This window comes from Anser anser (genome assembly GCF_964211835.1).
Source record: "Anser anser genome assembly, chromosome: 18".
Taxonomy (NCBI): Eukaryota; Metazoa; Chordata; class Aves; order Anseriformes; family Anatidae; genus Anser; species Anser anser.
Genome location: NC_139739.1, coordinates 12,615,651 through 12,637,436, shown reverse-complemented (window position 1 = coordinate 12,637,436; position 21,786 = coordinate 12,615,651). Strand labels below are relative to the sequence as shown.

The 21,786-nt window shown below is 54.1% G+C and overlaps 2 protein-coding genes and 1 long non-coding RNA gene across 25 annotated transcripts in view; all 3 read left to right on the top strand.

Moving 5' to 3' along the window:
• The window catches only part of TBX3 (T-box transcription factor 3), a 273,513-nt gene extending 267,270 nt beyond the window's left edge, over positions 1 to 6,243 (top strand). For all 21 annotated transcript variants that reach the window (XM_083804575.1, XM_083804571.1, XM_083804580.1 and 18 more), the window contains 4 exons: positions 240 to 316; positions 1,618 to 1,775; positions 3,098 to 3,795; positions 4,218 to 6,243. In XM_083804575.1, the coding sequence (XP_083660701.1) occupies positions 240 to 316; positions 1,618 to 1,775; positions 3,098 to 3,795; positions 4,218 to 4,664 (1,380 nt within the window). In that variant the 3' untranslated portion in view covers positions 4,665 to 6,243. The remainder of the gene's footprint in view (positions 1 to 239; positions 317 to 1,617; positions 1,776 to 3,097; positions 3,796 to 4,217) is intronic.
• Positions 6,244 to 9,115: 2,872 nt separating this feature from the next.
• LOC310883245 lies at positions 9,116 to 12,818 on the top strand. Its single transcript, XR_014573399.1, has 2 exons — positions 9,116 to 9,624; positions 12,229 to 12,818. It is a non-coding gene; the product is annotated as an uncharacterized lncRNA (long non-coding RNA).
• A 3,154-nt stretch (positions 12,819 to 15,972) lies between these two features.
• The window catches only part of TBX5 (T-box transcription factor 5), a 126,002-nt gene continuing 120,188 nt past the window's right edge, over positions 15,973 to 21,786 (top strand). The window contains exon 1 of one of the 3 annotated variants that reach the window (XM_083803446.1): positions 15,973 to 16,052. Coding sequence is in view for 1 of the 3 variants with exons in the window: in XM_083803443.1 (XP_083659569.1) it covers positions 16,036 to 16,052 (17 nt within the window). In the remaining 2 variants the exon portion in view is untranslated. The remainder of the gene's footprint in view (positions 16,053 to 21,786) is intronic. The other 2 variants (XM_083803447.1, XM_083803443.1) reach the window with 2 other exon arrangements.

Below are 21,786 nucleotides of genomic sequence, written 5' to 3'. Positions count from 1 at the left end.
TTGCCACCACCGCCGGGGTCACCGGCCAGCCCCCGAGCCGGCTGGGGAAAACGCCGGAATCCACCCCAAAACCAGCCCCCGTTGCCCCCTGCCCCATGCCCGGGGGTGCTGCTTCTGCCTGCGCTGCGGGATCCGGGGAGAAGGGGTTGGGTCGCTCGTTGTTTTACGAAATCTCCTTATTTCTGTCCCAACAACCCTCCGCTTTTTTTTTCTTTTTTTTTTTTTCTCCCTCCCTGTAGATCACTCAATTAAAAATTGACAACAACCCCTTTGCCAAAGGTTTTCGGGACACCGGGAATGGAAGGAGGGAAAAAAGGTGAGTCTGAAGAGATTATATATGGGCACCTCATTTGCTTTTCGTGTGCAAAGCTCCGAACATGACCAGAGGTCAAAATCACCTCGCGTTTCCTCCAAACCACACTTCCCCCCGCCAAAATTAATAAGGATCTCGTCGTTAATAACACAAAACTGATTGCATGTGAATTCTTGCGTGCTTCCCACGTTTACTTTTTACATCGCACGGGATGGCTGGCGAAAGCCCTGTCGGCAGATTAAGGGAAAGACGGTGAATATCCCCCCCAAAGAAGTTCCCCTTAACATTTAGGCAGCAATTGTACACCACCACCATTTCTATCTGGGACAGGGAAACGGGGCGAAGTGAGGGCAGAGCTGATCGCTGCTTGAGTCTCCCCATGCATTTTCCCGGGCACTGCTGAAAAGTGTGGAGGAGAAGCACATAAATAAACTGTTTTGACAGGGGTGTCCCGCGAATATGGAAGTAATTAATGATAGAGAATTCTTTATTTTTCAAAAAGCCGCGGGACAGTTTCTGTCCAGGTAGACGGATGGGCAGCACTAGTTTTAATGCGGCTCGAGAATTTTAATTTTCTTAATATTGGCTAAAATAGAGAAAGGGATTTTTTCTTTGACGGGGACTAAGTCTTCGTTTTGTTTAGTTAGAGGAGACGCGGTATTTTAGCCATTTGCACTTGGTTTGAGATAATGGATAAATGGGTCAGTTCCTTTTTATTTATTTATTTTTTTGAAAGAGGAAAAAAAAAGGGAAATGTGATGTAAAACAAGAGGCCTTTCTCTGTGCCCAGGACTGAACCCAGCACACACACACACACACGCCAGCTCCTCTTGTCCGTCAGCGTGAAAATAAAGCCAAGGCTGGAGCCACAGGACGGAAACGATTTCTAATTTCTCTCTAAATATAAATAGATTTTACTCCGGGTTAATTGTTGGTGAAAAGATTATATAAAGTGCCTAACAAAATAACCGCTTCCTCGCCATCTTAGCGACCATTAGGACCGCTCGTAGCTCTGCAACATCCTCGCATTTAAAAGCTGATCCCCGGGGAACGGTGCCCTCACTCCCCCAGACCCCCCCCTATCTCCCCCCTTTTTCTTGAACATCTGCCCTCGGCCCGGCCCGCTGCTAACAGCTCCCGGGCGGCCTCCCGGAGGCACCGAGCCGGGCGCCGGCCTCCGCGGTGGCGGCCCCGGGGATGGTTTGGAGGCCCCCGGGGATGGATTGGAGGCGCCGGGAGGGGGGGGGGGGGGGCGGCCGGGCGTAGCCCCCACCGCTCGCCCAGCGGCTCCGTGTGGCCGGCAGGAAGCAGCTGACCCTGCAGTCCATGCGGGTCTACGACGAGCGGCAGAAGAAGGAAAACGCCACCTCGGACGAGTCGTCCAACGAGCAGACGGCCTTCAAGTGCTTCGCGCAGTCCTCCTGCCCCGCCGTGCCCGCCGTCGGCACCTCCAGCCTCAAAGGTGAGAGCGGCCTCCGAGAGCAGCCAGCCTGCCTGCCTGCCTGCCTCCTGGCCTCCCTGCCTCCCAGTCTCCCTGCTCGCTCCTGGCCACTCACAGGGCTCTCTTCTCCCACTCCTTTTTCTCTTCTCCCACTCCTTTTTCTGTTCTCTCACTCTTTTATCTCTTTTTCCCACTTCTTTATCTCTTCTCCCACTCCCTTTTCTCTTTTCCCTCTCCTTTTTCTCTTCTCCCACTCCCTTCTTCCTCTCCTCTCTCTCTTCTCCCACTCCTCTCTCTCTTCTCCCACTCCTCTCTTATCCCACTCCTTTCTCTCTTCTCCCACTCCCTTCTCTCTTCTCCCCCTTCTCAATCTTTTTTTTTTCCTTCTCTTTCCCTCCTCCCTTCTTTCCTTATCTCCCCTCGCACCTCCTTTCCTTCCCTCTCTCTATCCCCCTCTCTCCCCGTCCCCCCCTGCCCCTTCCCTCTCCCCCCGGCCTCTCTCCTCCTCTCATCCCCCCCCTCCGCGGCTCAGAAAAGAGCCAGCTCCGAGTCAAGGGAGCAAAGACAGACCACGGGGCAAAAGTTCAGAACTGGAGTCACTCCATTAATATTCCTCTCCGATTCTGTTATTAGAGGAAGGATCTTTCCCCTGGATACGGTCCCGAACTTTGTTATAGAAAAGTCCCCCCTCGCTTTCTCTCCGTGCGGGGTTGGAAGCTGTCTGCAGCTCTTTCACATGTATTAATCCATCCAGGGGCGGGGGGGGGGGAGCGCAGAGGGAGGAGGAAGCAACCTCTTTTTGTTGTTGCTTTACTCGTTTGTTTAAAGTCCTGCCGAGCCGAGGGGAGGGGAGCTGGGAGGGGACCCGAAAAGCAAACCAGAGCTTCGCACCTGGGGCGCTGAAATTAGGAGATGAAGTGCAGAGGAATCCAGCGAAGCTGTGCACGCTTCGGGGAGGAGGAGGAGAAGGGGGGGGGGTGTCCACAGCGAGATGGAGGCCTGGAGGGCGAGGGGGGGGATTTCAAACTTCGAAGCCCGTCGAAAGGGCTGAAAAGTCTGGAAAAGGGCACAAAATCCCGACGGCGCCCCAGCCCCCGGGGGGAGCGGAGCCGCTGGGGGGGGGCTCAGTTTTTGTGGCAGCCGCTTTGGTGCGCTGGGAAACCTCAGCTCGCCTGGACGGTGGGAGCCGGGGAGGGGGCTGGTGGTTATTTCCTAAAAATCATCTCTTTGGGGCTGAATTTCGGGACGGCCAGGAGGTGTCTGTGCCCCTCTCTGCCGGCCCCGGAGCTGGGGGGGCAGGTTAGGGACGCGCTGCTCCGGATCCCAGCCCCTTTGTGTTGCAGATCTGTGCCCCAGCGAGGGAGACAGCGATGCGGACAGCAAAGACGACCCCTTGCTGGAAGCGAGCGAGTCGGGCAAAATCAGCACGACCACGGCCCCCACCCCAGCGCCCGCCAGCTCCGCCGCGGCCGCGGGGGGAGAAGACCCCCGGGAGAAAGGGGGCAGCCCCCCCAAAAGCCACTTCTTCCCCAGCGACTCTGCGGCGAGCCGGAGCCGAGAGAGGACGGAGAAAGCCCCCCCTGACTCTCGCCACAGCCCGGCCACCATCTCGTCCAGCACCCGGGGGGGGCTGAGCGGCGAGGAGCTGAAAAGCCCCCTTCGGGACGGCCCTAAAGGAGACGAGCCCCGGCTGCTGGGCAAAGAGCCCTTCGCCCCCCTGACGGTGCAAACCGACAGCACGGCTCACCTGAGCCAGGGACATTTGCAAAACCTCGGCTTCCCCCCCGGCCTGGCCGGCCAGCAGTTCTTCAACCCGCTGGGCAACGGGCACCCGCTGCTGCTGCACCCGGGGCAGTTCGCCATGGGGGGGGCTTTCTCCGGCATGGCCGCGGGCATGGGCCCCCTGCTCGCCACCGTCTCGGGGGCTTCTGCCGGCGTTTCGGGGCTGGACAACACAGTGATGGCCACGGCGGCAGCTCAAGGACTTTCGGGAGCATCCGCTCTGCCCTTCCACCTGCAGCAGCACGTCCTGGCCTCGCAGGTACGCCCCGACGGGGCTGCTCCCGAGCGGGGTGTAAAGAGGAGCAGGGCTTTTTTAGGAGGGGGGAGGGTTTGGGAAAGTTTTGTGGTGTGTATGGGGGGGTTGGCTCAGGTCCCTGGGTCACCCCCGTCGGGTCTTGGTGGCTTCCCCGGGGCAGTCCCGGTGCGGAGCGGAGCCGTCGGGGGGGCATGGGGGGAGGATGCCCGGCCCCGGGGCTGCCCTGTGGGGCTGGGGGGGACAGGGGGGAGCAGGGGGGACAGGGGGGAGCAGCTTAGCCTGGGGGGCAGCCGGTGTCAGCACTCACACCGTTTGTGTATGTGTGTTCGAGGTGGGGGGGCGCACGCTGCTAACACTTTTCTCCCCTCTCACTTTTCTCCTCTCTCTTCCCCTTCCTCCCCCCCGCCCCCCTCCTCCCCCCGCAGGGCCTGGCCATGTCTCCCTTCGGCAGCCTCTTCCCCTACCCCTACACCTACATGGCCGCGGCTGCGGCAGCCTCCAGCGCAGCCTCCAGCTCGGTGCACCGGCACCCCTTCCTCAACGCCGTGCGGCCCCGGCTGCGCTACAGCCCCTACCCGCTGCCCGTGCCCCTGCCCGACGGCAGCAGCCTCCTCACCACCGCCCTGCCCGGCCTCGCCTCCGCCTCCGGGGAGGCCAAAGCGGCCGGGCTGGCCTCCAGCCCCGGCGCCGGGCCTCTGGACTCCGCCTCGGACCTCACCAGCCGTTCGTCCACCCTCTCGTCCGGCTCCGTCTCCCTCTCCCCCAAGCTGGGGGCCGACAAGGAGGCTGCCACCAGCGAACTGCAAAACATCCAGCGCCTGGTCAGCGGCCTCGACCCCAAGCAGGACAGATCCCGCAGCGGCTCCCCGTAGCCGCCAGCTCATTTCAAATCACTCTCGCAGTGCACTTTGTTCGACAGAAACCACAGCCTCCGTCCCGCGAATTTTTTTTTTTACCCCCCCCCCTTTTTTTTAATTATTATTATTATTTTTTTTAATATAAAATCCCCCGGCGTTGTGTGCGCGTTTATCGGCAAAAAAAAAAAGGTATCGGGGGGGGCGAGGTGGGAGGGCTGGGATGAGGCAGCGCTGGGCTGGAGGCTGCCAGCATCGAGGCTGGCCGGGCCAGGTCTCCGGCGAGGCTGAGGGGGGGGGGCCTCCCGCCAGCCTTTTCTTCACTGTGTAAAAAAAGAAACAAAGAAAAAAAAAAAAACCAACACCAACACGTAAAAACGAAATAAATAAATAAATAAATAAATCACCAAACGAACTGATGAATAAAAATTAAATAAGAAAAGTGATTTTTTTTTTCCGAAAAAAAACCTGTATAAGTAACTCGCATATCGGTTCTTCAACAGTTGTTTCCTGGACGGGTTGTGAACGATAACCCTCTTAGTCTATATTAAGGGAAGCTGTGTGTTTAAAATATTATTGTGATGTCTGAGAGCCAGTTGGTGGCTTTTTTTGCATGTTCCATAGTAGTCTGCTTTTCGGGGGGGGTTATTTTTTTATTTCGGTGGGGTTTTGTTGTTTATTTCTAATGCTCGTTTCAAATCCCAGGGAAAAAGAAATAATAATAATAAAAACAAAAATAAGACCCTCTTCCCTCTACCTTAAACATCCTCCCTGTAGCAACAACAATAAGAAGTGTAGTTGGAAAGAAAAAAAAAAGTGAATTTATTTTATCTAAAAACCTCTGTAGCTTGACTGTAGGTTTATCACAGCTTTCCCTCTTTAATTGTATATGCAATAACAAGGTTTAAACATACTGAGAAGAAGAAAAAAGCGGACACTATTATTAAAACAAAGTATTTATGTAATTATTTGATAACTCTTGTAAATACGTGGAATATGAATACTCGAAATTAAACTTTAATTTATTGACATTGTACATATCTCTGTAAATACGACTGCAGCTGTCTTTTTTTTTCTTCTGTTTTTATTTGTAGTCGTTTTCATTTCAAGTTCGTAATTCCTTTAAGCATCTACCCCGACCCACACAGAACAACCCAGAAGAGAAATGCCTCCATTCTGAGTGCTCACTTTTTAAACTGGAGCTGCCCACAGAAAACCTGACCTCGTCCTTTTCTAAAGGAGCCGATTGCAAACGGCGAAGAAGAAACAAAACAAAAAAAAATCAAAGACCTTGAAAAAAAAAAAAATTAAAAGAAAATGAAAACCCAACGTGCCACGGTAGCTTTTAATCCTCGATTTCTTCAGTGTTAAAAGTGCTACTTTCCGTTTAAAATTTCAACCACAAAAAAAAAAGTTCTATACGCTAATACATGACAACAGGCTTCTCCAGTAGCTTGAGAGAAAAAGATGAAGATTTTAGGATTTTTCTTTACTTTGTATTATTTTTTTCCCATTTCCTCGGTGTCCCAAAAAAAGAAAAAAAAAGAAAAAAAAAGAAAAAAAAAGAAAAAAAAAGAAAAAAAGAGAAAGAAAATAGTACCACGATGGAGTTTTACTACTGTGCTTATTGTTGTCTTTGTTTGAGTGAGTGCATATTTTCTTGGCTTGGAAGTCAGGTGCTCAGAGCTGATTCAAAGAAAAAAAAAATGAAGGTATATTTTGTGTTATATAAATGTTGAGAATCTTTTTTTTTTCCTCCTGTATTTTTTTTCCCCCCTTTTAAAAGTCACTGAAGTTTCAATAAATTTTTATTGAAATGTCTTGGGCGTACTGTGAAATGCCTTCACCCCAACCTTCCCGAAAGTGCCTGCGAGGCCGGGGTGGGGGGGAGCCGCCAGGTCCGTCTCCCACCGCCTGCCTGGCTCCTCCACCCCATCCCCTCCCCAATATTCAGCTTTTTTCTCGGGGAAGGAGCTGGTAGGAACCAGTCGGCTCGGGCTCGGGTGCTTTGGGTTGCGGCTGGGAAGTGCAGGTTTTAAGCAAGCTGTTTAATGCACCTTTTGCGTCTTTCTCCCTCTCTCTTTTCAAGCAGATCCAGAGGCTACTAAGTCACCTCTTTTAATGGAACGATATTAAGTGGCATTTGAAAAGTTAATGAGAACGGCTCAGCTATGCTTTTATCTGTCATAAATTAATAAAGCAAAAGTGAAGAATCGGAGAATAGATCGGTTAAAATTTAATGCGCAGCCCTCCTCAAAAGTTTCCAGGTAGAGTGCTCGAGAGGTGATGGTGTTACTGGGCTCATCCCTCCCGTCCGGGCAGAGCACCTCTTCCCACTGACCCCATGGACACGCGTGGGGTTTCTTTCCACCCCTTCTTGCTCTTGGGCTGATGCTGGGTGGGAACGGACCCGATCGCATCCTTTAGCGGGACGTGGATATTCCTCCTGCTCGCAGACATCTTCCCCCCTTCAACAGCTAGCGGCCCATATATTGGAAAGCGATTCATCCTCCGCCAGTAATAAATATTATAAGGATGTGCTTCCAGCCCGTATCCTGTTTGATGCTCTGCCTGCCCCTCGGCCCGTGGCCTCCGGCTCCTGCGCCAGCGAGATAAAGGGGGCCGGTGGGTGAAAGTGCCAGCGGAGCGCTGCTTTCCCCTTTTCAGGGCATTACTTTCCCCTTTTTAGAGCAGCCCCCGCCGCTCCTGGCCGTGCCAGGGGGCTCCCGGCTGCGCCCCCCCGGCCGGCCTCCACTTTCCGGCCTCGCTCGTTTTCGGGGGGAAACTCCCGAAGGGGAGGACGTCGCCTTCCACCTCCACCGGGCTTGCTGCGAGAGGCTCCGAGGGGCTGCGACAACCTCGGGGGGGTGGGGGTGTCCTGGGGGGGGGACACCCGAGCGCTGCCCCCTGCCCGAGCCCCGGAGCCCCGCGGGGTTGGGCAGGGATTTTTTGGGGGGATGCTGCCCGCGGCGGCCGGGCACCGCCCGCATCCCCGGAGTGACCCCCCCCTGCACACCGACCCCTTTTTCCTGCTGGTTTCAGCCCCTTCACGGGTCGGGGGGGCCCTTTCCATTTCATCCCGGGTGGTTGGGGGGTATTTAAAAGCCGGGGCATGCAGCCTGCCAGGTCGCCGGGGGGGAAGGTTTGGGCTGAGCAGGATTTTATTCCCCACCTCTCCCGCCCCCCCCCCCCCCCCCTTGGATGGCTCAAGGTGAGGGCTGCTGGAAATGTCACGTTAAGCTGATGTTGCTCGGAGCGGGGGGGGGGTGGGGGGTGGGTGGTGTGTGTTTGTGGAGCCGGGGTGCTCCGTCGGGGCTGGCAAAAGCGAAGCAAAACAAAACAAGCAAACAAAACAAACCCCAAAAATAAGAAAAAAAAAAGAGCAGGCAGCGGCTGAGGGCTTGGGGCCGCATCCCCACGCAGCAGGAGCTCGTTTGCCACCCGGGAGGGTCGGGGCGGGGGGGGGAAGAGAGGCGCTGCCCCCCCGTCGGGGCGGTGAAGCCACCCCAGAGCCTCCCGGCTCAACTTTCTCCTCTCCGCCGAGCCCTGGCCTTGGAGCCGGCGCAAGGGCACCTCTCGGTGCCATAGGACCCCCCCAAACCCCAGGTCGGTGCCATTTATTTGGGGGTCAGGAACCTCTATTTTTTTTTTTTTGCTTTTTTTTTTTTTCTCCGCTCCCCTGGTACTTGCCCCCCAAAAATTCCTGCAAAGGGAGGGCGGTTAAGGTGCTTGGGGGGAGATTTTTCTGTCAGGAGATGAAATTCACTGCGGATTCAGAGCCCCCCCTCCGGCCCAGGTATCAGGTAGCCGCTTTTGCAGGGCACGCTTGGTTTTTAGGTGCTGGGGGCTCAGCCTGCTGGATTTCCCCCCTCCCTTCCACGGGCCTAACACTGACCTCCCCCTCCCCATGCCCTAGCAAGAAATCCGTGTACCGCAGGTGTAACTCTGCCTTGCAAATGGCTTTATCTCCTGTGTATCTTATTTGTATATAGTAACGTTAATGAGTAACTCTTGTGGCGCTTGTGGATGGAGGTAAACAGCGAGCAATCTCTCTGGATTATCCTGTCTATTACTCACCTGGCGCCTGTCTTGATATCCTCAATGGTTTTATGGCTGATGCAGGCGACCCGGCGCTGGGGGGGGGGCCGGGAGGCGGCGGGGGGGGTCCGGCGGGGCGGCGGCGCCACCTCTCGGGCAGTGCGGGCAGAGCGGGGCGGCCCCCGGGGGGGCGCAGGGCTTGGGATGGGGGGGGGACACCCAGCGGGACGGGGGGGCTCCGAGAGGGGGGAAAACGGGGGGGGGGGGGGGCACAGGTGCCCCCCCCATTCCCCGGGGGGGGCAGAGCTCGCTGCTGGTTTTCCTGGGAACGGAGCCGGCTTTCACCCCGGGGTGTTTTGGCCGCCGGTGCAAAGTCTCTGGGAAAGCGGGGATGGGCCAGTGGGGGGGGGGGGGGGGGGCGCACGGGGGGGGCAGGGGATGGGGACACGACCCAAAGGGACCGGTGCTGCCCGGGGAGGGGCACGGGAGCCACCTCCACGGGGCCCGACGGGGCGGCCGCTCCGCCGCCGTCCTGCCTGGCCCAAGCTCCGCTATTAGTTAATTATTGATTGATTACAAGCGCAAATTTATTCCCCCCCCCCCCGGCCCTTCCCTCGCCTCCCGGCCGCGGTGCACGGCGCGCTCCGGCCCCCTCGCTCCTGCCCTCTGCAAACACCGGGAGGGAGGCAGGGAGGCGGGTTGTTGGTTTTGGCCTCGACAGCTTCCAGGAATATGAAATATTGAAGCCCTTCGGTCGATCCCCTGTACCCTGGCCGCCCTTTTTTTTTTTTTTTTTGGCCTTTCATGTCCTGCCTGGGGGGGTCCCGCGGCGGACGGCTCCCCCCCCCCCCGCCCCCCGCCGTCGTGCGGGCTCGCAGCACGCCAGGCCTCGCAGATCAAAGCGGCTCCTCCGTCCTCCGCACGAGGGGAAGAGAAAAAGGTTTTTCCTTCTTTTCAACGATTGTTCGTAAAAAAAAAAGTCTTGGAAGCGGGGACCAGAACCCGCCTCCGCCCTCGCCCCGGGCTGCGGGGTTGCACCGGGAAGCGCATTTAGGAAGGCAGGGAGAGGGCTCGGGAGAAGGGAAGGAGGAAAAAAAATAAAAAAGATGGGAAGAAAAAGGGGAAAAAAATAGAGTTGCTTAAAATAGAGCAGCCGTGTGTGTACGGAGCGCACCCGAGCCGGGGGGGGGGGGAGCTGCGTGTCCCGGGTGGGAGCCCACCGACGGCCGCCCCGTGGGGTGCGGGGTGCGTGGGGCTGGGGGCGGGCAGGGCAGGGCAGGGCGACCCCCCGGGGGTCCGCAGCTGGGTTTTTACTCCGGGGCTCGGGGTGGCCGTGGGAGAGGCTGCAAGAAGCGCTCAGCTCTGCTCCCGAGCGGCCCTGGCTGCCTAGGGACGGACGGACGGACGGACGGACGGACGGGTGGTTTGCTGTCCCGGGGAGGGGAAGATGCTCTTATGGGGCGATTGCTTATTGGGGCGCTGCTGCTTGACACCACGGACCGGGCACCCTGGGGGCACGGGGGGCACGACGGATCCGTGCTGCAGGCGCCGCGACGGCGGGGCTGGGGCGAACCGGAGCGGGGAAATCCGAATTTCCCTTCTCCGGCGTCTTGCCAGGAGCCCCCCCGAGCCCCCTTCCACCCCGCACACGGCAGCAGCCCCGCAGAGGGACATTCCAGCCCGTGGCGCTGGGGGCTGGCATCGCCTTATCTCCCTGACCCGCCGACCTCTCCGTGCAGCCAGACCCTTTTCCATCTCCCGAGCTTTTAAAGAGCGCCCCTTTACACCTGAAGCCTTTTGACTCCGGGCATAGAGAAAAGCCAACAGCTCGCAGGGAGGCAGCTCTGGAGGATGATGCGTGCTTTGGGGGGTTTTGTTGTGTTGTGTTTTTTTTTTGTTTTGTTTTTCCCTTCTTTTTTTTCCTTTTTCTTTTTTTCCTTTTTTTTTTTTTTTTTTCCAGCCCCAAACTTCCCACGTGCTTTCTCCCAAACCCCGCATTATTCGGGAACAATTAAGGCGTGTAAAAACACGGCGAGGCGAAGCCCTCAGCCTGAAGTGGCCGTTCAAGGCACTTTTGCAACTCGTGGCTCCAGCTCCTCGCCACGCCGCGGGGTCGGAGCGGGGCCCCCACGGCACCGCCGCTCCTCCTCGGCGAGCTCAGCCCGCAACTCGCCGGGCAGGCACCACCTTCGGCTTTTCCCATTCCTAGCACTTATTTTTCACCATTTGAGGATTTTGGAGAAAATGATCATTTTTTATTTTTCCGCTCTCGGCCGAAAAGGAGCTCGCCGCATCTAACCGGGGCTGTAATTCCTGCTGAAGCTCACGTTTTTCTCACTAGATTTAGCTTCCATCACCCCCCCAGATAAAGCCCTTTCCAGAGAAAGACCCTATTCAACACATTAAAAAAAAGTCAGCAACAAACAAATGATCGTGAGCGGGCTGGGCTGTGCCGAGCCTCGCCGGGCTCTAACGCAGCCGGGGAGTCCCCGACCCCAGGGGCACCCGGCCCCCCCCTCGGGGGCAGCCCCCCTCTTTTCTCCTTTCCGAAGTCCTTTCAAAACTTTATTTCTTTGCAAGCCGCCAAAGCACCGCTGGCAAATAAAGTAAAATAAAGTTATCGGTGAAATTAGCCCGAGAGAAAAATAACAAAAATAAAAATAAACAGTGGTGCCTTTTCCCCTCGACCTGTTCCATCCAGGGAAGCCCGGGGGGGGTCCCACCGCTTTGGCTTGAGGGGTCGGGGAAATTGCGGAGCCTTTCTTGGGGAAGAGGTGCAGGAGAAGGAGGGAGCTGGAAGCTTTTGTGCAAAACGTTGAGCCACGTTTCTGTTCGCTCCCGGGGAAGGGGCTCGGAGCGGCCCCGGCCCAGCAGCCCCCGCATCTCCCCCGCAGCTGCTCGCTCGCCCCCGGCGCTGCGGCATCGCCACCGCTTCTGGCCGGGGCTCGTTCCCTTCTGCCGCGCAGCATCGCCTAGCCGCTCGGGCACTGCTTTCCGACGGGTTTCTTTAAAAAAAAGATTATTTTTAAGCGCTCCCTTGTTGTCAATTCAGGCCCTTTCCCGCGGATTTTGAAGGGATTTTTTTTTTTTTTTCAAATTCGCCTGCTCTCCCGAGCCCTATTCTAGCCGGCTTCCATTTCTCCCAAGCCTGAGCTAAAAAACAAAGAGAAAGAGAGGGGGGGAAAAAAAAAAAAGAAAAAGAAAAAGAACAACAACAAGCAAACAAACAAGAACCCACCCCAAACCTTACATATAGATGTAAGGCAGGTCAGGAGGCTCCCCCGCTTCGCTTGCTGCAGCGGGTGGGGGCAGGGGCTACCCCTAGGAAAAGTGAAAAGCTTGTTTTAATGGGCGGTCATTGCTAAATCTCACCTTAGGGCCAAAACGACTCGCGACCCATTGCCCTCCTTACGATGTATTTATTTGTCTCAGTGGCACCAGCCGTCAGTCATTAGGGGGGGGGGGGTTAACCCGAGAGCCGCACGACGGTGCTGGCGGTGGTCTTGTGACTCTTTGGTTTGTTTTAAATATGATTTCTCAACAGGAACCCGGCCAGAGGCGAAGCAATGACCTGTCCCGGTGGGGATCCCGGGTGAAACACGGGGGGACACGCGTGGGAGCGCAGCGAGAGACGAGGACCCCCACCAAAAAAACCAGCGGCGGTTCTTTTTTTTTTTTTTTTTTTTTTTTTTTTTTGAGAAAATGGGCTTTGCTTTGCACCCCGAAGGGTTTGCTCCGGGAGAAAGCTGCGTCTCGGGCCAGTAGACACTTTGTTGAGTGAACCTGGTGATTTTTGCCTTTTTTTTTTTTAAGCAATTACGAAGGGAAAAAATAAATATAAAGAAAAATAAATATAAAGAAACACAACTGCAGGAGCAGGACCGCCGTGAGCAGAACGAGCTGCCCCGGAGCGGAGCATGGAGGGGACCGGCCGGAGGCACCCGGACAGCCCCCCGGGGGGGTTTGTGTGCTACCCCCAGCCCGGGGCACAGCTCCGGAGCGGCTCCGTGGCTTTATGTGACTTGATTTAGCTGTAGCTCTCCCTGGACGGAAGGCGTTCATAAAGCGCTGTCTGGATTTCAAACGTTTCCGCAGTTCGAATACATATCCACGCGTGTATATAAAGCTTTTGGGAAGAGATGGGGCTGTGCACGCCTTTATTTCGCCTTGATGGAGACGTGCACGCTACGAGACACCGGGCACAGCGTGTCGCGGCCCCGGCAGCCCGCACACGAGCCCTGCCGGCGCCAGCTCCCCGGAGGCTGCTGCGCACCCCGGCTCGGTCCCTCCCGGCCGAGCACGGCCGTGCCCCCAGCCCGGTGGTGGTGGTGGTGGTGGGGGCTCAATCCGCCGGGTTCAGCATCCCTGCCTCGCTCAGAGTCGCGTTATCGCATGTCCCGGGGGAATTCATCCCCGCCGGCCACTTGCGAGCATCAGCTCGCCGAGCAGCCCCGGGCTCCCCCTCCGTGGCGCCCACCCCTGACCCCCCCCCCCCCCCCCCGGCTCTGTAGGGTCGGGACCCCCCCGTGGGGAGCGGGGACCCCTGGGACCCCCCCCCCGGCTACCCGCAGCCCTCTTACAGCCGGCTCTCTGGTTTGTTCCGTCTGCCAAATCTTTAACCAAGAGTGGGTAGGGAGGCTAAAAAATAGATTTTTAGGGTACTAAAATATAATTTTAGGAGCCCTCGGCATCCCGCGGCTCCAGATTTCTGCTGACGGGAGGATGGATGGGCGGCGTGAGAGCCGCTTTTCCAGCTCCCTGCTGACTCTGGGCACAGAGCAAGGAGTCGGGGAAGCTCCCAATCGTCCCCAAAATCCCAAATGCCTCGTCCCGAAATCCCAAAACGCTGACATCGCGGCAGCGGCAGGACCCGAACACAAAGCGGAGGGGAGGCGGTGGCCGGGGTCGCAGTGCCCGGAGCCGTGCCGAGCCGTGCCGGGTCCGGACCCGCCGTTATCCCGCTCCTGGAGCGCCACCTGGTGGGGGCAGCCCCGCAGCACGGCCGCGAAGGTCCCCGAGGCTGCTCCGGGGGGCGGTGAACAAGTGGAAAAGGTGTTTTCTTTGGAGCCTGAGGAAGAAGAGCTTCATCCTGAAAGCCTGCGTGCCCACCTTCCTTCCGCGCTCTTGTAATCGTGTGTTTGTGGGGGCTATGTGCGCAAGGATCCCATCAGCACTGATGTGGAGGCTCCTGGTGATCTCAGTGAACTCCAAACGAGCATCCCAGTGCCGGACATCCCCACAGAAGTGACATCAGGCCTGTCATTTTGGTAGGAAACCTCCCAGAGCTTTACAGGTGTGAGTGGCTGTGCTCTGGGGGCAGGCAGGGCTCTAGAAAGGAGCCATCTCCCTCCCCTGGTTTGCACAGCACAAGGCCTCCTTTGCCTTGTCTCCTTGCATTTCTGCTGCCCTCCCTCACATATCCCCAGTCATACACATACTGAGCTATTTTGCCTCTGTGTTGTCATCTTTTTTCTTGTGCTAGTCTCACCTTTTGCTCACTTGTGTATACAAACGCACAGAAAATATCTTTTTTACATTTTGTTTCATAGTTTGATTCATATTCTTCCTGCCTTACACTTTTTGCTCTCTTACACACGCGTGCAGCTGTTCTTCATAAGCAGTTTGTCTTATTATACCCTTATTTATGTTTTCTGCCTCCTCCCTCATTACAAAACTATTCTGCCCCAGAAACTGCCATTTCGCATGAAACACTTCTCTCCGGGTGAGAGATCAACTTGCTTTGGTGGAACTGGGGGCACTAAAATGTGAGAACAAGGATGTAAAAGCAGGAAGACATGCATCAAACTTCAGGGTAAACAATGGGAATGATATTGATTGCGTTTTAATGTGCGGCGGTCACACAATAGAGAAGAAAGCCTTCCCAGGGAAATTAAAAAAAAAAAGACACTGGCCCTCCTAAGAAATTGGTAGCAGACAAATTTCACTGAAACTTCTGAACCAGAGCAGAGGGACCTTTAGGGAAGAGCCTTCCAGGTCCGGCAGAGCTTCCAAATAAACTGCTGTCCTACTTTCTGACTGTCTCTGATTAGTGGTGAGAGATGCCCATTGTCCCTTTCCACGCCAGTGCACGCTCTCATTAGGGCCCCTGAATTGTGTATGTGCATGTAGGCGTCAGAGCTGCTTTGCAGGGAGTGATGCGCGGGGTTTCTGTGGAAGGTAATTCCCGGGTTCCAGCGGCCTGAAAGATTTACGAAGGAGTTAAACCCTTGGAGCCTGGTGTTAATGCTTCCAGGAGCAGCAGGCAGAGGCAACAGGCTGATTGTCGTGCGAGAGAAGCGCTGGTCTTGCCACAAATGCTTAGTGACGCTGTGTGAACAGGGTTTTGGGGGAATTCACAACTCCAAGGGCAGCAGTTTTGCTGGCAGTGGAAGGGTTTGGTGGAGAAGTAGCAAAGGGACCACGCTGCGCTACTTGGTTGTCAGGTTCTGAGCTGGATGGATGGGGGTTAGGTAATCTGGAAAGCAGCAGTCCTTGCTGCTCCTTAATGAGTTATCTCAAGTCCAAATCACTTCATTCCCGGCAAGGATGGTGTAATGCACAAGAAAAAAAGTGTCAAAAACATGAAGGCACAGCTGCTCTTTCCACTCGAGTAGCTGTGATCAGTTTGGATAATGGATATTCTGCCCAGATCCTTTCAGGGGAACTTCGGGTCTCCAGCGCCTTGCTGAGAGGAGGCAAGCTGATTTATCACTTATTTATTGGATCACGACCCTGCTTCATGGGTAATCAATCGCTGTTTTTTCTGTTTCCTTTTCAATCACATCACCCCGGTGAAATCAGGGGGCGAGACCACTCTGAGAGCAGAGCTTTCCCTTCAAATTATATTTCCATAAGGTTTCTAGGTGTCAGTGGGAGATAGAAGGAACAGCAGCCAGGCCTGGGTTTGGCCATGTCATTTAGGGTTGGGAGAGCACCCTCGTGCCCCTGGCCCAAGCACACAGTGATGGATGGTGATGGTTCCCAAGTGCTTTCACAGCATGGGGACTTGGGTGCACCGTGCACATGGGCTCACCCCACTTTCTTGCACCGAAATGAGCTGTAGTGGAAATGACATTTAATTTGGGGCTAAACCCTGCTTCTCCCCTGAACCTATTGCCACCTGCTCAGCCCAGTGGCACCCATGTGCTACAGACCCCAGACTTTGCACAAGTGTCAGCTCTTATCCAGTATCAGCTGAGGGACCCAGCTGGGCTGGATAGAATCAAAATTAAGGTGTGGAGTTGCTGGGACTGCAGGGTTTATAAACTTGGCTTGGGCCAAGGAAGGGTTTTTTCCTGAAGATGGTGGTAGAGGAACTGCAAGGTGCAAGAGGCTGCTGAGAGGACCTGCAATGGATTCCCTGTGGAGGTAGGAGGCTATGGGGGAAGAAAATGGGACTTGATGTAGGTGAGGTGCTGGCAGTAGGTGCTGTATGGCTTCTTGGCTGCTCCTTGGGAGCTATGAGGTGGATTTTTTCATGGAGGAAGTCCAGCATGTGTTGAAAATGTGTTCCTTAGTCCTTGGAGGGCTTCAGGGATTGTGTCTGCTGGCTTCTGTCTTGTGGCTGTGAGCACCCTTCAGGTAAAACAGAAGGGGGCCTTGGTTTTCAGGTGTGTAACTGTGGTGGATGTGCACCTACCTATGTTATTCCCTCTCTGCTGGGACTCTGCTAGACCTAATGCTGTGTCTGTGGGATTTGAGGTAGATCTAAGTGAGCCCAATGTGGTTTTTGTTCCCCAGGTGCCAATGTGTCCTTGCAGAGAGCTTGTAGGCAATCCACAGTGCCCTCAAAGTGGATGTGAAATGTCTCGAGGTGTGTGCTGGGCCCTGTGGAATCAGTCTGTTGTGCTCTTTGATTTTTGGAGTTCCTTGGCTGGGGAATAAAGGGGGCGGCCTGCATTTGGGGAGGATGTTGAAACCCAGGGGTGAGTGTAGCAAAGACTGAGAGTTAGGAGCGTAGCTGGAGGGGAAGGAACTTGATAAACAAGTGCCACACTCCCTCTAGGTGGCCTGGCAGCCTTTTGTCATCCTGTCTTCATCTGCCAGCCTGGCTGGTCTGTTCAACACCTGCTTTCTTATGTGAGAAGCCCCAAAACTACCTGTGGTGTTTCCTTATTTTCAAGGACCTCAGTCAGGTAAAGCATCAATGTGTAATTTTCCATTCCAGGCAAGCCACACCCAGCCAGTCTGGGACAGTATTCTGCTGATAACCAGTGCCACCTGGGGCTGTGTGTTCTCCAGGACAACTGTCAGTAACCAGCATGCAGGAACAGGGTAGTTTTTGGGATGGGAGCTTATGTTACTCAATACCATGATGTTTTTGGTCTGAAATGGAGTAGAAACACTCCATTTCCATACTCATTTTGAAAAATTGTTCCCAGGAAGTTGTGATGGACAGAGTCTTAACCTGTGTTCTTTCAACTTTAAAGCAGCTTTTTGCCCCATCTAGAGAATTGTGGCAGAGGGAATAAAACTTGGATGGGTGTGGAGAGAAGGTGGGATGGGTCTGTCTGATTTTATGGTGTATGTTTTTAAGCCCAGCTATTCCACTGTTGTAGCTTTAAAATGTTGCTGGATATTCTTGTTTGCCTCTTTACGGGTAGGTTTTACCTGTGTCATCAACCTATTCCACAACAGGAGGGTTAACTAAAAAAAAAATGGTTTGGGAACTGAGTTACAGTAAGTTTCTTGTGCTAGAGAAAGCTGTGTGAGAGCAGCAATGTGATTCAAGGGCTCCAAAGCTGGACTGAAACTTGGGCTGTTCACTTTGGATTGTCACTGCACTGGTGTGATGGGGTGATGGGCTTGGTGGCCTCAGTTTCCTCCTCATTGTAGTGTGCTCAATGTCCTGCGAAACTGGGCAGCCAGCTCCCTGTCCTAGCTTTGCAGAGTATGGGGAAAATAACCATGAGAGCTCCTGATTTCTCCATGAGGCTTTCCTCTTCTAGCACTGCAGAAAAACAGTGGTGTATGTGAAAATGCTGTTATCTTTGATCTAAGGATTAGGCAGTTGAAAAGCAGGAGGGAGTGGAGTGAAGACTGGTCTCCATGACCTTGGCTAAGCTTTTTTGATCAGCACTCTGTGCTGAGCATAAGATTACTTAGTGTGTGCAGCTCTCCTCCTACCAGTAGAAGCTGGCATTGTGCAGGCTGCTGGTTGTGTTAGGAGCTGTGGACTTTCAGAAAGTCTCCTTTCCTGCTGGCAGTGTGGCTGTCTGGCTGTAGGAGCTTTCACAAATGCATGAGTCTTCAGCTGCAAGTAGGCCTGAATGGCAAATAGAAGGGCAAAGTCTTTAGCTGGGGCCCTTCCTGCTAGGTCTTGAGGGTGTTAGCCTTTAATGGGTCCAAGATGAACAGAAACACTGTGTATGTGGGATATATTCTGTCCCCTTGGCTATGTCCAACAGCACTCCAGGACAAGGCAGGTCTTGTTCTTTAGGCTTTGTTATACAGACTACTCTTGTCTTGGATATGGGGATCACTGAGATAGTATTGATTGGGGAACATGAAGCCTATTTTATCTGGAAGACCCAGTTCAAGCAGCCTAGACCAAACTTCTGCCACTTGGAAATGGGAGAAGGCCTGCCCCAAACCAGAGATCTTCAAGATGATCCTAGCTCCATCCAATTAACCTGTTGTTTGATACTGGAAAGGGCTGGGTAAAATCAACCTCAACAAGAGTAGGTACCCTTCAAAGGTCAGGAGTGTTGGACTGGTGTGTAGGTACATGGATGGTGCATGCTGTAGCACTCCCTGTAGCTCACATTAGCTACTTGGACACAATGTGGGAAAAGCAGGGCTTCAATAACCATGTGTAGCTCTTGGTGTTATTCCAGGAATAGTCTCAAATTTAAGAATTTAATCTTCAGAACTAGCTGGCTCATCTTTGCTACAAGGCAATGGCAATACCAGATCCTTGATCACTGAGGAAATACCTATCTTCCAGAAGGAGCAAATGGTCTGGATTAATTCTTCATTTGGTAGAAAATGTGATGTGTGTGGGAGTGAAACACAGCCCTCTAGGAAAATGCTTGTGTTATGTTCCAAATAGTATAATTCTGCAATTCAGTGAAAACTAGAAGCAAAATTAATGTTACATCCACATTGGAAGCCTGTTTTTCTTCCAGAAGGGCATGGGGAAGGAACAGCACACCTGTCCCCCATCCCTTGCATAAATGCTGGCCTCCTGATGACTTACTGGTGACCTATCAGGCCACATGATGTGGGTGAACAGCAGGTGGGGAGGATGGAGCTTATGTCTCACAACTGAGTGTTGAAGAGCCAGCTGCATGGTTTACCAGTAGCAATTAGCTTTGTGGCCTCTACAATGGCACTGAGGCAGGGAACAAAGCAAGGGGAGGAGGCCAAGATCACAGCCCTGGCTACTTCAGGGCTCAGAAATCAGTCTCCTGTGCTCAGTGATGCAGAATTGCCCAACAGCACTCTGCAAATAACCTCCAGTCCCTGCTGACATCTCACTGGGGGAGAGCTGCTGGAGTTCCTCATTGCTCAGGGGCAGGGCTGCCTTCTCCCTCCTGACTTGTGCCACTTAGTCTGCTGGGGCTGGCTTCTCTTGGGGCCAGGGTTTATGGGCATAAGCCCTTTGCTTTGCTGTAGTGTGGAGGAAAACCATCAGAATTTCACTGATCTCATATTGGGGTAGCCTCATCTGGATGGGGGGATGTTTTTTTCCTAGACTTATGCAGGAATATCTTGTTCAATATAAATCTACTTTAGGCAAAAGGAGATTTTTTGACACTTGGCTCAGTGAAGAGAAACAGCTATATATAAATTGTACAAAATGTAATTGGAAAAAAATCTCTGCTTTAACAGAAGAATGGATGTAGAGGCCCAGAGTTGCAGGTGTTTGCTCCTAACTTTGAGGAGGCAACACCTTGGAGCTAGCAGTCCTGGTCTGTCTGACTTGGCTGAGTGATGGCCTCATCTGTCAGCCTGGTTTCTTGGTGAGAGCATCTTTTGGACTAAGAAGCCTTGTGTGCTTTGTCTCTAGAGATGATAAATAGAGGAGAAACGGGGAGCGTGTGCTGTTCCTGGTCTGCCAGTGGTGCTGGTGAGGCAGCTGGGGCGCTGCTGCTGGAGGCGATGGCTGTGCTGGAGAGCCAGGTTTGCTCTCGGATGTACCTCAGGCTCTCATAGAGCTGTTTGCATAAACTCCAGGTGAGCATGCTTGTGTTTGAAGAACTATATTAAAATATGCCACTAGATGGCCCCAGGAAGAAGCCCGTTCAGGCTGCGGGGCCCAAGGGACTGAGAGGCTAGGGCAGCCTCTAGCAGGCACCTGGCCTTGCTGCGGGCCTGCTCCGGGGAGGGGATGGGGCTAGCAGAGTCCAATTGCTGAAACACGAGCAGTGGGAAAGAACAAGAGGAAAGGTGAGGGCTCCCACATGGCCTTATCTTTCACAGCACCTTCTGCTGGGTCTTGCATCACGGGAGCGTGCAGGTGTGGTGCTTCCCCAGAGGAATGGTGTGAGCTGCCTGTTCTAGCCCGGTGCCCTATCTCTGTAGCCATCGGTGGAAGGGGTGGCTGGCTCTATAGCCTGTGGGGAGGTTGTGGATCCAATTGCCACAAACCAAAACAGGCTGGAAAATTAGCCAGGTTTCTTGGAGCAACCCACAGACAGCACCCTCCATCCAAAAACAAGCTGTGTGAGGTCCCATGTGAGGGTCAGTGATGCCCAAAGCCTCGTGGTGGGTGAACCACTGGTGTCTGCTGGCCTGAGAGCTGGGGCTTGGGCCCAGAGGACTGTCTTTTAGCTGGGATGCTGAAACAAGCTGTCCTTCCCTCCTAAACCATCATGTACTGTGTGGGTATGCTGGAGGCTGGCCTTATGGGGGGATACCAAATACCAAATCCTGGCTATGGCTGCTGCTTCAACCAGGAACCTGGCTGGGTGTTAGAGGTCACCTGGAGGGGAAGGTGGTAGCTGTGCTAATTTAAAAGGGAGAAAATGGTCTTCTCCTGGGGCTAGGAGGGGAGTGTGGTGCCTGCCATGTGCCTGTGGTCTGTACTTGAGGCCTCAGTCTCTGGGGACTGGGAAGGATTTGAGTGCTAACAACTGAGCAGTGCTTCTCTGGTGCTGATGAGCTCTGAGGATTTAATGACTGGAGCTTCACTGGTGGTGGAGAGATGGGGAATATGGAGAACCTGGGGAGGTATAAAACAGCAAAAGGGCCCTGCCATGGACTGTGCTGTTGTGCCTGGCCCTGTGGTCCCTCAGGAAGAGCGGGCTGCTTCCTAATCTGTTTAGGAGGGGGAGCAGAGGATAAGTTGTCTACCTGTAACAAAGCCAGCTTGCTGGGACGTGCTGACACAAAAGTTTGCAGTGAAATGAGATCTCAGAGGCTTCGCAGTGCTGCAGGCAGGTTGGGTGCTGCTGCTGAAGGCTGCAGGGCAGCCTCCCCTTGGGGCTGCTGCGGCTCCATCCCTGCCTTGCACCTCGCTGTGGGCCGGGGAAGTACCTGCTGTCTTGCAGACAGGGAAGTTGCAGCCCTCTTCCTTCTGATATGGACTTCTTGTGGGGCCCCAGGCGAACAGTGCTGCTCCTCCAAGCCAAGCTTTGCTCCCGAGGCAAACTGGAGTGGATCCAAGGGTTTGTCTGGTTTCCTGTCTAGGTTTCCTCCTATGTTTAGTGGGATTAATAACACCTAAGGGTGTCAGAGTTAATTACTCACCAGGTTTCAAGTGCTCTGAAAAAAACTAACCTATTGTTTGAGTCTCCAAGATGCTGCTGTCTTCTGCCTTCCAAAGAAGGTGACAAATGTTGAAAGACCAAGAAACCTTGAATGACTTTGCTTGTTGAAGGACACAAGCTGAGGCCATCAAAAGATCCTAACTGCTGTCTGTGCCTGCTGATGCCAGCAGAAACTAATGGTGCACAGGAGGGAGTAGCTCTGCTCATAAGTGTGGTTTGTTTTATGAGTTGGTCAGAGAAAGCATGATAACTCTCCCACAAGACCTCTTGCTCAATCTAACAGCAAACCTGCCTTCAGATGTAAACCTCAGGGCGAGCTGCTACTTCAAATGTGGCTGTGGGCTGTCAGTGGAAAAACCCTGAGATAGAGCACAGGTCTTTTTGGTGAG